Genomic DNA, 17,213 nt, shown 5'->3' with positions numbered 1-17,213 from the left:
GGCACCCCTAGTTAGGCCCCTGCCGTGGGGTTGGGGGACCCCCAGGGCCTGCAGGAACGGGACCTGTGGGACGGACCGGGTATCCCCAAACCTGGTCTGGGAGTGCCCCCCAGCTGGGCCTGGGGGGGACCTGCAGGGTCGGGCCCCCCAAACTGGGGATTCACCCGGGGGGGGGGGATATCCCCAGGATGGACTAATTTTGTAGGGGGCTGAGCCCCTGTTCTGTGCACCCCAAACGGGGGGTGTATTGGGGGGGACCCCCCGTAACGTTTACAGGCCCCCGCCGGTGCCCCCACATCCGAGGGGGGTCGGGGGCGTTTTGTTGTCGCTGTTTTTTTTTTGTACGTTTGTATTTAATTAATAATAATTGTAATAATGGGTCTAATTGTGCTGTGTTCTGGGGGGGGGGGGGGATGTCGTGTGTGTCCGTGTCCCCTCGCCGGCGTGTCCCGCCTCGCCCCGTGGGACCCCCCCGCGGCCCCCAGAGCCCGCGGGCACCGACGTCAGCGGAAGAGGGCGGTGTCGGGGCTTTCCCCGCTGACGCAGCCATGCCCATATATGGGCAGGCGGGGGCCGTTCCGGGAACCCCCACCCGCGCTGCCCGGCACCGCCCGCCCCGGGGCGGCACTTCCCGGCCGGGACTCCCCCCCCCCCCCAGCCCCGCGGGACGCAGACGGCCGGGACCCCGCCGTGACCCCCGGGGGGGCTGGTCTATAGGGGTGCCCTCTGTAACCCCCATCTCCCAGGGGGCTGTGCGCGGGCCCCTCCCCTCCCAAACCCCGCCCCCCCCGCCCCGCGATGGCGCTGGCGCGGCTGGAGCGGGACCCGGCGGGCGCGGGGCGGTTCGGTTCGGCCGTGCCCCCCCTCTGCCGCCACCGGCCCTGCGCCCTCGGCGTGGACGAGGCGGGGCGGGGGCCAGTGCTGGGTGAGGTCGGGGTCGCGGGGGGGGGGTGTGTGGTCGGGGGACGGCTGCACGTGGCGCGGCTGCGGTTTGCACTGGGCTGGGGGGGGGGGGTGTCCTTCCTCCCGCCCCGGTCTCACCCCCCCCGCGCCCCCTCCTCTAGGGCCTATGGTTTATGGGATCTGCTACTGCCCCGTGGAGAAGCTGGAGGAACTGGAGGCGCTGGGGGTGGCAGGTGGGAGCGTCTCGGGGGGGGTGGGCACCGGGGGGGGGGAGTTGGGGAGCCCCGGGGGGTCCGGGGGGGGGCGGAGGTTTGGAGGTCCCAAGGGTGGGTTTGGGGCACGGGGGATGTTGGGGGGTCCTGGGATGGGTGAGGGTTCCTGGGGAGAGTTGTGGAGTCCGGGAGGGTCCGTCACCCTGCCCCCGCCCCCAGACTCGAAGACGCTGTCGGAGGGGGAGCGGGAGCGACGCTTTGGGCTGCTGGAGGCGGCGAGCGACGTCCTGGGGTGGGCACTGCATGTGCTGCCCCCCGACCACATCTCTGCCTGCATGCAGCAGCGGTGAGACACCCCCCCCGACACCCCCAGAACCCCCCAAACCCCACCGGGGCCCCCCCAACCACATCTCTGCCTGCATGCAGCAGTGGTGAGACCCCCCCCCCGACACCCCCAGGGCCCCCCAAACCCTGCTGGGGCACCCCTAACCACATCTCTGCCTGCATGCAGCAGTGGTAAGACCCCTCCAACCCCTCCCCAGGGTCCCCTAGACCCCTCTGGGACCTCCCCTTGGTCCCCCCAGCACCCTTTGGGTGCCCCTGACTCCCTAAACCAGGTTCCTCCAGTCTCCATCTCCTGCCCCACCACCCCCCCAGTTCGGGGTGCTGGGGGGGTTGCTCCCCATTTGGAGTGCTGGGAGGTGACACCCCCCCGACCCCCCCAGAGCCAAGTACAACCTGAACGAGCTGTCGCACGATACAGCTGTGGGCCTCATCCAGTTCGCACTAGACTCTGGGGTGCAGGTGGCCGAGGTGGGTTTGGGGGGGCTGGAGGGTGTGGGGGGTGCCCAGGTGCAGGCAGGGGGGAACTGGGGGGGCCCTGGGCTGACCGTGAACCCCACCCTTCTCCTCCCTCTGTGCCTTGGTTTCCCTCACCGGGCTGAGGATTTGGGGGGAGAGTTGGGGCTCTGGAGGGGGCTCTGCGTTGCTTTGGGGTGAATTTGGGGTGTTTTGGGGGCGTGCAGGGGGAGTCTGGGATTGTTTGGGGTGATTTAGGGTGGATTTTGGGGTGCCGGGTGGCTTCAGGTTGATTTGGAACTGCTTTGGGGGTGCTTTTGAGGAAGGGGGGTCAGGGTGCAGCAGAGGGTTTGGGAGGGGTTGAGGAGCTTTTGCAGGGGTTTTGGGGTGCTGGGGGAATGGCAAGATGGATCAAGGAGCCAGGGGTGATTTTTGGGGAGCTGGGGGTGATTTTGGGGGACCGGGGCTCCCCCAGGTGTTCGTGGACACAGTGGGGCCAGCAGAGAAGTATGAGGCGAAGCTGCGGCAGCGCTTCCCGGGGCTGGAGGTGACCGTGCGCCCCAAAGCTGACGGGCTCTTCCCCGTCGTCAGCGCTGCCAGCATCTGCGCCAAGGTGGGCACCAAAACCCCCCCCCCCCCCCGAAAACATACCCACCCTCCAGGGGCCATCCCCCCCAGCACCCCACATCTACTCCCTCACTCTGCCCCAGACCCAGCTGTACCCTGGGGCAGTGAGTTTCATGGGGGGGCCCAGGACCCCCATAATCTCTCTGGGGCCCCCCAAATCCCTCTGGCCCCGCTCCCTCAGGTCGCCCGTGACCGGGCCGTGAAGCACTGGAAGTTTGTGGAGGACCTGGAGGACATTGACCGGGATTATGGCTCAGGGTACCCCAACGGTAGGAGTGGCTGGGGGGTGGGGGGGTGGGCACAGGGGCATCTGGCCCCCGGGGGACCCTGATGTCCAGGCGCCCCTCATGGCTCCCCCCCCCCCCAGACCCCAAGACAAAGGAGTGGCTGCGGCGGCACCTCGAGCCTGTCTTTGGGTTCCCCCAGTTCGTGCGCTTCAGCTGGGGGACAGCGCAGGAGCTGCTGCAGCGCGGGGGGGTCCCCATCAAGTGGTACGGGGGAGGGGGTCCGGGCGGGGGGGGGAACCCTACAGGGGCTGCTGCGGCTCAGGGGGATCCCAGTGTGATGCTGGGGGGGGTCTGTGGTGAAGGGGCTATGAGACAAAAAGGGGAAGGTCCCTGTGTAATTGGGGGGGGCACAAGGGGGCTCCATCTGTGCTATGGGGGGCTGGGGACACACACCAGACCTGTGCAATGGGGGGGACACAGGAGGTCGTGTCTCTGGAATGGGGGGGATGAGGTTGGGGGGTGTGTTCCCATGCAATGGGGGGGCACCAGGGGCCCATGCACTGGTAAGGGGCACAGGGGTCCTTGCCTTGCAGTTTGGGGGGGGGGGGGCAGGCAGGAGGCCCCACGGACTCCAGGGTCCCCTGTGCCTCCCCTGGGGTCACTGACGTCCACCCCCCAGGGCTGATGAGGACCCCAAGCAGGACTCTACGGCCCCCCCCTCGGTGCTCTCCTACTTCGCCCGGACCCCGGCCCGGCGACTCCCCCACCGCTTCTTCCATGAGCGCAGCCTGCGGCCCCTGGCCGAGCTGTGACCGCCCCTGAAATGGCAGCCCCCAACCCCCACCCCCAATAAAGCAAGTGGTTGTTTTTTTACAAAGAATGGCGAAAAAAAACCAAATCCACTTCTTTTTTGCGGGGGGGGTGGGGGGGGTGGGGTAGCAACAAACCCATTTATTCCCCCTGTGAAGTTGGGGGAGTCACAGGGAAGGGGGGGCAGGGGGTGTCTGTACCTTTTGTGGGGTCTATGGTGTTGCAGGGTGGGAGTGCACAGACCCCATTATGCTGGAGTTTGGGGGGGGGCGTTTGGGACTCCCTGGATTTGAGGAGGGGTTGTGGCCCCCCCCATGGTCATGTTGTCATGTCATCATGTTGTCGTGTCATCGTCCCCCTGCCGTGGGGGGAAGGGAACCCAGGTGTCTGGCCCGTGTTCCCCCCCCACCCCCGAACTTAATCGGTCCTGGCTGGGCGCCTGGAAATCGCCATGTCCTCAATCCCGGAGGATTAGGGGTCTAATCCGGGGGGGGGTACCGGGGGGTCACTGGGGGGGGGCCTGAGCAGCCCCGCCCACACCCCCTCTTTTGGGCGCGTTTTTAGGGGGGTCACGGTGCTGTAATGTCACTAATGAGGCGGGGGAGCGGGGTCGTGGCGGGGGGGGTATTGCCCGAATATTACACGGGACACACACCCGGGGGGTGGGGCCCGGAGCGCCCCCCCCCTCCCGAGCGGACCCCGGCGTCCGGCCTGGAGAGCGCGGCCGGTTCAGCACCGCGGACAGCGCCGGAGGGGGGGGGGCGAGCCGGGGGCGTCCTGGCAGCGCAGGGGTTAAACCCCCCCTCCCCCGGGGTGGGGCCGTTCCCCCCCCCGGACGGCCGGGTCCCCCCGTGGGGGCGGGGCTGGGCGGGGCCGGGGGGCGGGGCGCTCCCGGGGGTCCCGCGCGGCGGAGGATGGCGGCGGGCGGCTGAGGGGGGGGCTGCGGGCACCAGGGGCGCGGGGGGGGGGGCCGGGACCCCCCCGCACCGGCAGCGGCGGCGCCATGGACGACTCGGGCGTCATCCGCCGGCGGCGGCTGCAGGTACCGGGGGAGGGGGGTCGGTGCCGGGAGGGGTCGGTACCGGGAAGGTGGAGGCCCGGTCCGGGGGGGGGATGTACTGGGCAGGGCGGATACGAGGAGGGGGGGAATGCAGCCCCCGTACCGGGAAGTTCGGTTCGGGCGGCATCAGCACCGGGGGGGGGGGTGTGATGCGGACCCGGTACCAGGGGGGCTGCAGGGCTGGGGGGGTCCGGGGCTGCCAGATCTGGGAGGGGGCTTCAGACATAAGGGCGCCCTGGCGGGGGGGAATGGAACCGGAGCCTGGGCCCCCAAGCAACGGGGCAGGGCCCGGGGTGTCCCCCCCCTCCAAGCGCTGCTGCGGGGGGTGGGGGTCTGTCCGGAGGGATCGGGGGGCTCCGGGAGGGTCCGGACCGCCCCCCACCCTCTGCTGCGTTTTGCAGAAGGATCTGCCGCTGCCGCGAAAGAGCAGCAGGTGAGAAACCCCCCCCCATTGCGCCCCCATCGCCCCCCCATTGCGCCCCCATTGCACCCACCGCCCCGGCCCCGCCCCCGGCCCCGCCCCGCTGCAGCCGCCGCCGCCGCGTCCGTTCGTCCCCCCCCGCCCCGCCGAGGCGCCGCCGCCCCGGAGTCCCCGGCCCCCCCCCCCCGGGTTCTTGGAGCCCCCGATGCCGATCCTGGTGGGCAGCAGCATGTTCCGCCGCACCAAGAGGTACCCGGGGCCTCGGCCTTCCTCCCCCCATCCCACCCTCATTCTCATACTCCATCCCTTCCCCATCCTTCATCCTCAGCCTTCATCCCTCTCCATCCCCATCCTCATCCCCCCTCCATCCTCATTCAGCCTTCATCCCTTCTCCACCCTCATCCCCATCCTCGTCCTCATCCCTCCTTCATCCTCATCCTTCATCCTCGTCCTCTTTCATCCTCATCCTCACCCTTCATCTCTTCTCCTCCATCCTCCTCCCTCCTTCATCCGCATCCTCTAGCCCTCAACCCTCCTTCCTCATCCTCCATCCCCAGCCCCCCCAGCCTCATGAGCCCTCCCATGGCCACTGCCCCCCCCCGACCCCCCATTCCTGCACCCCCTGGTGGGGGAGGGGCTATGGGTGGCCCCCCGGGTGCCTTTGGGTGTCATGAGCACATTTGGGTGTGAAGACACACATAGGGGGGGGAGCGTCTGTGAGGGGGGGTCCTGGCCTCCCCCCGACGGCCCCCCCACTCTCCCCCAGCTGCCGCACGAGCAACCGGAAGAGCCTGATCCTGACCAGCACCTCCCCCACCCTCCCACGGCCCCACTCGCCGCTGCCCGGACACATCGGTGAGACCCCCAGAACCCCACTGTCCCCCAACCCCCTCCCAAGGCCTTGGAAGCCCCCAGGTCCCCCCAGAAACCCCCAAAGGATCCCATAAAGATCCAGGGATCGATAGGCCCTGCCCAAGGACCCCCCCAAAACGCTGGGACCCCCCCAAGGGACCGATTGCCCCCCCCAGCCCCAATAACCCCACTGGCCTCCCTGGTACCTATAGGGACCCCCAAAGCAGGGAGGGCCCCCCCCAGCCCCTGGGGTCCCTCCTAGCCCCCCCTTTTCCCCTGGGGTGGGTTGCATCTGTTTGGCCCTGCCCCCCTCTGGTGTGGGCGGGGCCTGGCAGGGCAGGGGTGTCAGGGCGGAGCAGTGGTGACGTCACCTCCTTGTTCCCCCTGCCCTGCCCTCGCCCCCCCCCCGCAGGCAGCAGCCCCCTGGACAGTCCCCGCAACTTCTCGCCCAGCAACCCGGCCCACTTCTCCTTCGCCTCCTCCCGCCGGTAAGGGGACCTGTGTGTCCGGGGGAGAGACCCAGGCATCGGGGGGGGGACGATCTGGGCATCTGGGAGGGGGACCTGGGCATCTGGAGGGGGGATCCAGGTGTCTGGGGGGGACCCAGGCATCCAGGTGCTGATGGGGGGGAGGTACCCAGGTGCCTGAGTCCCATCCCAGCTCAGGGGCGTTGGTGGGGGTCTCCCGGACACCTGGATCCGCTGACACCCCCCCCTCCCCAGTGCTGATGGGCGCCGGTGGTCGCTGGCCTCGCTGCCCTCCTCCGGCTATGGCACCAACACCCCCAGCTCCACTGTCTCGGTGAGTCGGGGGCCCCAGAGCCCCCCACATCCAGAGGACCCACTGGGGCATCCTCCCCATGGCAGGGGGGGTGGCTGATGGGAAGGTCACTGGGGGTCTGGGGTGGGGGGGTTGGCCAGGGGTCTGTGGGTGGGTTCTAGCACAGGTCTGGCTGTGGGGTTAGGTGTGGCTCCCACCAGTGGGAGCCTGGGGAGGGGTCGATGGGTGGCCAGGGGTCCCCGTGGGGTGCAGTGGGGCATGATGGAAGGTCCATGGGGTGCAGTCAGGGGACCATGGTGGGGCCAGCGGGTCCCTGTGGGTGGCCATAGATCCTCGTGGGGTGCCATGGGGGCGGTCCATAGGGGGGTCTATGAGGGTCCCTGGGGCGTGGTGGGGGTCCGCGGGGTCGGAGGGGTGACGCGGGCGCGCAGTCCTCGTGCTCGTCGCAGGAGCGCCTGCACCAGCTGCCAGCGCAGCCGACGCCGGAGGAGCTGCGCTTCCTCTCCCGCCACTTCGGCAGCTCCGAGAGCCTGGCTGAGGAGGATGGAGGGGCCCGGGGGGGGCCGGCCCCACGTCCCCGCTCCCGCAGCCTCAGGTGGGGCTGGGGCACTGGGGGGGTTGGGGACCCCAAGAGGCTGGGGGGGACTCCATGGGGGAATCAGGGCACTAGGAGGCTGGGGTCACCATGGGGTTGGGGGAGGCTTTGGGGAGACCATGGGGGGCACCATGGGGCTTGGGGACACCATGGGGAAATCAGGGCACCATGGGGTGGGGGACAGCAGGGTGATGGGGACACTGTGGCCATGGGACATCAGGGAGGTGGAATGGGGACACTGTGGTTCCCCATGGGGATGCCATGGAGGGATGCTGGGGGTCCTGCAGGTACTAGCGGTAGGGATGCTGGGGAGGGGAGGGGGGGATGCTGCGGGTCCCATGGGTGCCAACGGTGCCCCCTCAGCCCTGGACGCTCGCCCTCGTCCCACGACAACGAGATCGTGATGATGAACCATGTCTACAAGGAGCGGTTCCCCAAGGTGGGGCTGGGGGAATGTGGGCAGCTGGGGGAGCTATGTGGGACTGGGGGAGGACATGGGGTCTTGGGGAGTTCTGGTGGGGGGGCTAAGGGTGTTGGGGAGTTACGGAACAGCTCTGGGAGGGTCTCAGGCAGCTAATGGGCACTGAGGGAGGATATAGGGTCTTGGGGGGTCCTGGCAGGGTTATGGAGGTCTTGGGGTGTTATGAGGTATCTAGGGGGGGGATCATGGGGGCTCTGAGGTTCCTGGAGGGGAGGCGTAACAGCTCTGGGGGGTCTGGGGTGGCTGTGGGGCACTGGAGGAGGTTATGGGGTCTTGGGGGGCCCCAGGGGGCTGTGGGGGTGTCGGGAGCCATGGGCAGCACGTCCACCTGGGTCCCGCAGGCGACGGCGCAGATGGAGGAGCGGCTGGAGGAGTTCGTGCGGGGCTGCGGCCCCGGGGGGACACCGCTGGCCGATGGCGCCCTCAGCTTCATCCAGCACCAGCTGGTCGAGCTGGCGCGTGACTGCCTGGCCAAGGCCCGGCACGGCCTCATCACCGCCGGCTACTTCTACGAGCTGCAGGAGAACATGGAGCGGCTGCTGCAGGATGTGAGCCACAGCACCCAGTAGGGCCCAACAGGACCCATTGGCACCTAACGGGGCTCAGTGACACCCAGTGGGGCCCCAAGGGACCCATCAGGGCCCAACGGTGCCCAGCAGCACCCAACAGAGCCCAACATGGACCCAACAGGGCCCAATGCAGACCCATTGGCACCCAACGGGGCCCAAAGAGGCTCAGTGACACCCAACAGTGCCCCAAGGGACCCAACAGCACCCAGGTGGTCCCAGTGGAGCCCAATGGCACCCTCAGCACCTAATGGGGATGCACCAGGGCCATACAGGGCCCAATGGGAACCTTCAGCACCCAAGGGCACTCAATGGGACCCAAGAGGATTCCCCAAGGACCTGGTGGGACCCTGCTGGACCTAATGAGACCCAAGGGGATGTCCCGGGGCCCATGGGACCCCCCGGGACCCCCCAGGACCCAACAGGACCCTATGTGACTCCCCAGCATACCCCGACCCCCAGGTCCCCTGGGATCCCCTGACCCCTTTGCTTCCCCCCCCCCAGGCCTATGAGCGCTCGGAGTCGGAGGAGGTGGCCTTCATCACCCAGCTGGTGAAGAAACTCCTCATCATCATCTCCCGCCCTGCCCGGCTGCTCGAGTGCCTGGTGAGTCCCCCGGGACCCCCCCTATCCCCAGGGGACCCAGGCATTCGGGCCCTGTGACAGCCCCCCCAGCATCCCCCCCCCCCATCCCATTTTGCACCATCGCAACTGTCCAATCAGACGAAGCCCTTCCGGTCACCCTGACAACGCCCTGGCCAATCCCTGAGCACGGCCAATGGGGAGGCAGGGCTGCTGTTGCCATGGTGACGGTCGTGTTGCCGGGGCAGCGCCATGGCAACGGCGCATCCCGGGGACCACGGAGACAAAGGCGGGAGGGGCCGGGGGGCCACACGCGTGTGCACTCACCTGTGACTGTCGGTGCACGCCGGCACACGCGTGCTCATCCGTGTGGTCTGGCGAGCGTGTGTGTGTGTCGGTGCAGGCACAACAACAGACATGTACACATGCGTTTGGGCTCAAACGTGCACACGTGTCCTGATGCACACGCGTGTCCTGGTGTGTGCACACACATGAGCTCACACACGCTCTCACACGCGTACAGACCCATGTGCGCCAGCACGTGCCCCCACTGTCTGCTGGTGCACCGCACTGTGCTGGTGCATGTCCCTGTGTGCACGTGTGTGACGATGCGTGTCCCCCCATGCACACACGTGCTGGGGCGTGTTGGTGCAGGAGTTCGACCCGGCCGAGTTCTACCAGCTGTTGGCAGCGGCGGAGGGCCAGGCCCGCGAGGGGCTGCTGAAGGCCGACATCCCTCGCTACATCATCGGGCAGCTGGGGCTGGCACGGGACCCCTTCCCCGGTACACGCGTGTGCGAGTGGCCACAGGGCAGGCACGGGGTTTGCACACGCCTGTGGGGGCATGCGCACACATGTGGGAGCATGCAAGGGGCATGCTCGTGTGTGGGAGCATGCACGGGGGGCGTGTGCTGGAGGGCTGCGCACGTGGGGTGTTGTACACTAGGGGTGCACACGTGTGACACCCCATGTCCCCGCACACGTGTTACACCCCGTGTCCCCGCAGACGTGGTGCATCTGGAGGAGCCCGACAGCGGCGGGAGCAACACGCCGGAGCCTGAGGAGGGGGCTGAGGTGGGCGCCGGGGCAGGGTCCCTGTGTGTCCCTCCCTGTGTCCCCCTGTGTCCCCGTGTCACCCCACGTCCCCCCAGGGCCGCAGTGCTGTCCCCAGGGCAAAGAAGCCGCCTGGTGAAGGCGACTTTGAGACCATCAAACTCATCAGCAACGGCGCTTACGGGTGAGCGGCCCTGGATGCCAGGGTCCCTGGGGGGGGGTCCCAGACACCAGGGTCCCTGTCACGGCGTGACGCGCAGCTGTGCCGGCAGGGCGGTGTACCTGGTGCGGCACACGGCCACGCGCCAGCGCTTCGCCATGAAGAAGATCAACAAACAGAACCTGCTGCTGCGCAACCAGGTGGAGCAGGCGTTCGTGGAGCGCGACATCCTCACCTTCGCTGAGAACCCCTTCGTCGTCAGCATGTTCTGCTCCTTCCAGACCCGCCGCCACCTCTGCATGGTCATGGAGTATGTCGAAGGTGGGCACGGGGCCAACGGGTGTCGTGGTATGGGGCTAGGCATTGTGATACAGGGCTGGGCGTCGTGATACTGAGCTGGGTGTTATGGTATGGGTCTGGGCATCATGATACAGGTCTGGGTGCTGCAGTACAGGGCTGGGCATCATGATAGAGAGCTGGGCGTTGTGATATGGGGCTGGGCATCATGATGTGGTGCTGGGTGGTACGATGAGGGGCTGGGCATTGCAATACAGGGTTGTGTGTCAGGATATGGGGCCAGGCATCACAATATGGAGCTGGGCGTTGTGGTACCAGGCTGGGCAGTGCAGTGTGGGGTGGTTTGTGTCACGACAGAGTGGTTTATGTCATGATGGGGCGGTTTTATGTCCCGACACAGTGTTTTACATCTGGGTGGGTGCTCTGTGTCCTGCTCGGATGTGCTGGATGGTGGTGGGTGATGCTGTGATGCATACTGCTGTGTCCCCCCATGTCCCCCCATCCCAGGCGGGGACTGTGCGACCCTGCTGAAGCACATCGGGGCGCTGCCGCTGGAGCTGGCCCGGCTCTACTTTGCCGAGACCGTCCTGGCCCTCGAGTACCTGCACAACTATGGCATCGTCCACCGGGACCTCAAGCCTGACAAGTATGCCTGGAGACTGGGGTCCCCCAAGGCCAGGGCGGGGGAACGACACCAGTCTGGGGGAGGGCCGGGGGGATGCCGGACACCTGGGTCCCCGCCGGACGCCTGGGTCCCTGCAGCCTGCTGATCACCTCGCTGGGCCACGTGAAGCTCACGGACTTCGGGCTCTCCAAGATGGGGCTGATGAGCCTCACCACCAACCTCTACGAGGGCCACATGGAGAAGGATGCCCGCGAGTTCCGCGACAAGCAGGTGGGTGGGGCCGGGTGTGGGCATTGGGGCGGGGCCATTGGGGTGTGGTGGGGCGTGGCCGACCCTGACCCCGCCCACAGGTGTGCGGCACCCCCGAGTACATCGCGCCCGAGGTGATCCTGCGGCAGGGCTATGGGAAGCCGGTGGACTGGTGGGCAATGGGCATCGTCCTCTATGAGTTCCTGGTGGGCTGCGTCCCCTTCTTCGGGGACACCCCGGAGGAGCTCTTCGGGCAGGTCATCTCCGGTATGGGGACAGATGCATGACGGGGGGGGACGGGACATGAGGGGACAGGGCAGGTCATCTCGGGGACGGGGATGGGGGGGGACACGGGGCAGGTCATCTTGGGTACAGGGGGGACACGGGGATGGGGCAGGTCATCTCTAGTACAGGGATGGGGACATGGGAGGGACACAGAGCAGGTCATCTCTGGTACGGGGACATGGGGGGACACAGGGACACAGGGATGGAGTAAGTCATCTCAGGTATGTGAGGATGGGGGCATGGGGACAGGGCAGGTCATCCCTGGTTCAGGGATGGGTAGGGGGAAATGGGGACATGATGCGGCTGGCAGCCATGACCCTGTGCTCTCATGTCCCCCTCTGTCCCCACCACATGTCAGATGAGATCCTGTGGCCAGAGGGGGACGAGGCGCTGCCCCCTGACGCCCAGCACCTCATCTCCTGCCTCCTGCAGCCCGACCCCCTGCGCCGCCTCGGGGCTGGTGAGACCCCCCCCACCCCTGCCCTCCCCCCTGGGCTGCTACCCCTGCTGACCCCATCCCCATCCCCGCAGGGGGGGCACAGGAGGTGAAGGCTCATGGCTTCTTCGCGGCACTCGACTGGACGGGGCTGCTGCGGCAGAAAGCTGAGTTTGTGCCGCATCTGGAGTCTGAGGAGGACACCAGCTACTTCGACAGTGAGGGACGCCCAGGGCACCCCTGGGAACAACTCGGGACCCCTCCAGGACCCCCCAACCCTGGGACCACCCCACATTCCCTCCCAGGGGACACCCCCTTGGCACCCCACGCACCCCCCAGGACTTCCAGGCAGGGACAACCCCTCAGGGGACCTTCTAGCCCCCCCACACTCATGGGTCCCTGGGAGGGCCCCCTCTATGGTTCCTCACCCCTAGGCCCCCCCTGGGGTCACCCTATGGGCCCCCCACCCCGTGTTCCCCCCTCACCCCTGCCTCCTGCAGCACGCTCGGACCGGTACCCCCACGTCACCTCCTATGAGGATGAGGACACGACGGAGGACGAACCCGTGGAGATCCGGCAGTTCTCATCCTGCTCCCCCCGCTTCAGCAAGGTGGGGGGACGGGGTGGTACAGAGGGGTGGGGACACGCAGTGATGGGCTGGGATAGGGGGATGTGGGGACATGGGAATGTACAGGACCTCGCGTGGCCCCGTGCAGCGCAGGTTCCTCACGCGCAGCCCCGTGCAAATCCTCGTGCAACCCCCGTGCCAAGCCTGGTGCGAGCGGGTGTGAGGTGGTGCTGGTGCGCAGGTGTACAGCAGCCTGGAGCAGCTCTCACAGCAGCAGGAGCCGAAGGCAGCCAAGGGGCGTCCACGGGATGAGGGGAGACGCGATGGCTTCGCCCGCGACCGCGGCTGGCGCACGGCTTCACCCGAGCTGTGAGTGCCCACGCTGGGGTCCCTGGGTGGGGGTCACGGCTGGGTCCCCAAGGTGGGGGGGCAACACCTGGGTCCCCTGGGGTCTGCCCGAATGCCTGCTTCCCCCAGAGGGGAGGGCGTGGGGGGGTGTAGTTGTCAGAACCCCCCCAAATGCCTGGGTCCCCACAGGAAGCGCCCGTCGACAGCTGAAGGGCCCCCCCCCGAGGGTGAGGGCAGCCCCCCCCCGGGTGCCCGTCGCCGCTTCTCAGCACTGCTGGAGCCAGGGCGCCCTGGGGCCCCCCCCGAGGAGCGGCCAGCCCCCCGCAACGGGGGCCCCCCCCGCGATGGACCCACAGATGGACCCAGCGAGGAGCCAGGTCAGTCCCGGACATCAGACACCCTGGTGAGGGGTGAGGGGTCCTGGACGCTTGGGTCCCTGGTGGGGGGTCCCAGACACCTGGGTCCTCACCAGTCCGTCCCCCCAGGGGAGCGAGTGCCGCGGGCTGGGGACCTGCCCCCCCCCCGGGCTGAGCTGGGGCTGCGGCGGCCGCGGCACCCGGGGGTGGCCCCCGAGGCAGGGGGTGACAAACGCAGCCCCCGTGGCCCCGGGAAGGTCACCAAGTCGGCGTCGGCCACTGCGCTCTCCGTCATCATCCCCAGCGGTGGGTGTCACCCCAGGGACCCCAGCCCGCCCCCCGGGACCCCCCCATCCCCCCGCCCCCCCCCCAACTTGGTGGGCAGCCTGGACACCTGGGTCCCCATGGGTGGTGTGGGTCCCTTGGGTGCCTGGGTCCTAAAGGGTGGGGGGGTGGCAGGGTTCCCCTGGACACCTGGGTCCCAAGGGCGGGGGATCCCTGGTCCCCTGGGGGGTGGTGGGTGGGTGGGGGTGCCTGTGGATGCCTGGGTCCCCATGGGGGGCGGGGGGATGGGGGCTTTCCCTGGGCACCTGGGTCTCTGTGGGTGGTGGGACCCCGGTCCCATGGGTGAGGGGCAGTGGGTGCCCCGGATGCCTGGGTCCGTGGGTGCGGTGCCAGTGGGGGGGCGCAGGGGAGGCGCCCGGCTCCTCGCCCCTGGGCAGCCCCATGTCCCCGCGGTCGCTGTCCTCGGACCCGTCCTCGCGGGACTCGTCCCCGGGGCGGGAGCTGGCCCCGGCGGTGGCTGCCCCCCGCTCCCCCATCGCCATCCCCCGCCCCGGCAAGAAGTTCGGCTTCACCCTGCGTGCCATCCGCGTCTACCTGGGGGACAGCGACATCTACAGCGTCCACCACGTCGTCTGGGTCAGCGGGATGGGGGGGGCGTTGGGGAACACGGGGACGTGGAGGGATGTGGAGGGGACACGGAGGGATGTCGGGGGACATGAGCAGTGCCCACCACATCGTGTGGGTCAGCAAGGGACGGGGGGGACACAACGGAGGATTGTGGGGTGGGGACATGGGAGGGACAGAGGGATGTGGGGACGGGGACACGCACAGAGCTCACCATGTTGTCAGGGGCGGTGGGGATGGAGGGATGGGGGGGGACAGGGAGGGTTTCTGCAGCATCTGCTGTGGTGTCTGGGTTGGGGAGCACAGGGGGACATGGCGGGGGGGGCTTGGGCATCACGGCCCCAGTGCATTGTGGGTAATGGTGCATTGTGGGTGCAGCACGTGGAGGAGGGGGGCCCAGCGCAGGAGGCAGGGCTCTGCGCCGGTGACCTCATCACCCACGTCAATGGGGAACCTGTCCATGGGCTGGTGCACACTGAGGTCGTCGAGCTCATCCTCAAGGTCAGGGGTCATGAGGGGCCATGGGGTCACAGGGTAGAGGGTCATGGGGGTTGTGGGCATGTGGGGGTCACACGGTCAAAAGGTCACAGGAGTGAGAGGTTGTGGTGGGGTCATGGGTCACATCAGGGTCATAGGGTTGCTAGGAGGTCATAGGGGAGGTCATGGGTCACGGCCAGGTTGTGGGTCCTGGTGGGGTCACAGCAGGCTCCTGGGTCACCGTGGGGAGGTGGGTGCTGGGAGGGGCGTGGGCCCCAGGTTCGGGCGTGGCGGGGTGTGGCAGGGCGTGGCAGTGACCCGCTGTGCGGCAGAGCGGGACGAAGGTGCTGGTGACGACGACGCCGCTGGAGAACACGTCCATCCGCCTGGGCCCCGCGCGGCGCCGCAGCGCCCGGGCCAAGATGGCGCGGAGGAACCGCCGGGGCGGCGCCGGGGGCGGCCACGAGAGGTGGGGACGGAGGGGGGTAACTGGGGGTAACTGGGGAGGGGGGGCTCGGGGGCGGGGCCGGGTGTGTGGGTGGAGCAGGGGGGCGGGGCCGAGGGGGGCGGGGCCCGGCCGCCGCAGTGACGCTCCTCCCCGCCGGCAGGCGGCGCAGCGCGCTGTTCCGGCACCTGGCCCGACAGGCGTCGCTGCTGCACACGAGCCGCTCGCTGACGTCACTGAGCCGCTCGCTCTCCTCCTCCGACAGCTTGCCTGCCTCCCCCACCCACGCGCGCGCGCGGGACCCCGCCCTCCCGCCGCGCGCCGCCGAGACGGGTACGCGCCGCCATGGCAACGGGGCAGGGCGAGCGAGGGGGCGGGGCCACGGGAAGGGGGCGGGGCGGGGCTACGGGAGCCGCGAGGGACGGTGGAGGGTGAGACGGGGCTACGGTGGGCGTTAGGGGCCGGGGCCGGGGCCGGGCGGTGGGGGAAACGGGCGCTACGGTGAGCCGCAAAGGGACGGCGGCGGGGGCGGCCGGGCGGGCGCTCCGCGGCCCCGGGGCCTCCCCCGAGCCCGGTCGCGGCGGGAGGCCCCGGCCCCGCGGCCGGCTCTGACCCGCCGCCGGCGCAGGGGCCTCCCCGCCCAGCAGCTCGCCGGGCTCCAGCGCGCCGCCCTCGCCGGCGCCGGCCGGGCCCCACCTGCGGCCCAGCTCGCTGCAGGGCCTCTCCCCGAAGCTGCAGCGGCAGTACCGGGCGGCGCGCTGCAAGTCGGCCGGCAGCATCCCACTCTCGCCGCTGGCCCACACGCCCTCGCCGCCCGCCGCCTCGCCCCCCGCCTTCCCCGCCAAGCTGCACCCCAAGGCCGCCGAGTCGCCCCGCCTGGCCCGCCGGGGCCCCCCCGAGAAGGCGGCGGCGGCCGCGTCCCGCAAGCACGGCCTGGAGGCCGCCCGCAAGGACTTCCCGGCCGAGCCGCCGCTTCAGAGCCTGGCCGAGTGGGACGGGGAGAGCCCGGCCGAGGGGCCGCCCCCCGCCGCCCCCGCCCGCCGCCTCGGCCGCCAGGAGCTGCCGCTCCTGCTGGGGGGCCCCCCCGGCGCCGAGGCTGCCCCCCCGGGGGGCGAGGAGCCCGAGCGGGCGGCGCGGGGCCCCCCCAAGGCGCTGAGCCCGGTGCAGGAGCACGAGCAGGCCCGGCGGGGGGGCGCCCCGGGGGGGCCCCCCGTGCCCATCGTGGTGGTGGGGCCCGGTGCGGCCCCCGGGGACGGGGCGCTGGGGCCCCCCCAGAGCGCCGGCCCCCCCCCCGGCCGCTGAGCTTCCCCCCTGCCGCGGCTGTAAATAGGGAGGGACCCCCAGGCATGCGGGGCCCCCGCCTGCCTCGGCCAGGGAAGTGGCTTGCAGCCCCACCCCACCCCCACCCCCCCAGCACCTCCCCGCGTACGCGAAGGGTTAATACTGTGACACCCCCCCCTCGCCTCCCCCCCCCGATGTGATATCATCGGCCCGGCAGCCCTCCCCGCCCCCACCCTGGGGTGTCTCTCTCCCCCCTCCCCCCCCCACAGTCTTCTGTTTGCCCCTGGTTCTTGCCCCACTGATGTCACAGTGGTGATGTCACAGATGGGGTGGGAGGGGCGAGGGCACAGCTCTGATGTCACTCGGGGAGGGGGAGCCATGACATCACCATGGCATCGGCCACTGGGGAGTGAAAGTGATGCCACAACTGGTGCCGGTGGAGTGGTGATGTCACAGCTACTGTGTCAGTGGTGGTGGTGTGGATTTGACGATGTCACAGTTACAGTGTCCCTGATGGTGTAGGAGTGGTGATGTCACAGTTATCATGTAACAGGGGTGCTGCTGTCACACCTCTGATGTAACTGAAGGTGTGGGAATGGTGATGTCACAGCTGTGGTGACAGTGGGGTGGGGGCAATGACTGGTGCCAAGCAGTGATGTCACCGCTGTGAGGTCACCGAGCGGGGCTGATGCATCCCAGGTACGCAGTGATGTCACACTACAGCAACTGGCATCACTGCAAGGGCCGGCCAAGCAGGTGAATTCACCACCCCCCCGTGACATCATCACCCCCCCATTCTCGCTATGCAAA

The 17,213-nt window shown here is 69.1% G+C and overlaps 2 protein-coding genes across 3 annotated transcripts; both read left to right on the top strand.

Annotated features, from left to right (window-relative positions):
- Nucleotides 1–680: 680 nt before the first annotated feature.
- Nucleotides 681–3,651, top strand: RNASEH2A (ribonuclease H2 subunit A). Of its 2 annotated transcripts, XM_075026810.1 has the most exons (8): nt 694–925; nt 1,065–1,136; nt 1,335–1,461; nt 1,841–1,928; nt 2,389–2,526; nt 2,722–2,809; nt 2,908–3,031; nt 3,447–3,651. In XM_075026810.1, the coding sequence occupies exons 1-8, from the start codon at nt 799–801 to the stop codon at nt 3,577–3,579; spliced, it is 897 nt and encodes a 298-aa protein (XP_074882911.1). In that variant the 5' UTR covers nt 694–798; the 3' UTR covers nt 3,580–3,651. The 2 variants fall into 2 exon arrangements, with proteins under 2 accessions (XP_074882912.1, XP_074882911.1); XM_075026811.1 differs by lacking the exon at nt 2,908–3,031 and having other exon boundaries at nt 681–925.
- A 905-nt stretch (nt 3,652–4,556) lies between these two features.
- On the top strand, nt 4,557–17,151 carry MAST1 (microtubule associated serine/threonine kinase 1). Its single transcript, XM_075025056.1, has 27 exons — nt 4,557–4,619; nt 5,039–5,070; nt 5,825–5,913; nt 6,323–6,398; nt 6,633–6,711; nt 7,122–7,285; nt 7,649–7,724; nt 8,108–8,314; nt 8,837–8,938; nt 9,569–9,698; nt 9,921–9,988; nt 10,066–10,151; nt 10,240–10,448; nt 10,932–11,070; nt 11,187–11,319; nt 11,400–11,565; nt 11,942–12,043; nt 12,115–12,237; nt 12,520–12,629; nt 12,829–12,956; nt 13,125–13,312; nt 13,421–13,597; nt 13,983–14,212; nt 14,579–14,701; nt 15,010–15,146; nt 15,286–15,455; nt 15,751–17,151. Exons 1-27 carry the CDS (start codon nt 4,581–4,583, stop codon nt 16,422–16,424), a joined length of 3,957 nt encoding a protein of 1,318 aa, XP_074881157.1. The 5' UTR covers nt 4,557–4,580; the 3' UTR covers nt 16,425–17,151.
- The last annotated feature ends 62 nt before the right edge of the window (nt 17,152–17,213 follow it).

Source organism: Buteo buteo, chromosome 4 (assembly GCF_964188355.1).
Source record: "Buteo buteo chromosome 4, bButBut1.hap1.1, whole genome shotgun sequence".
Lineage (NCBI taxonomy): Eukaryota > Metazoa > Chordata > Aves > Accipitriformes > Accipitridae > Buteo > Buteo buteo.
Note: the sequence above shows the minus strand (reverse complement) of the source record. Positions and strands in the feature narration are given on the sequence as shown.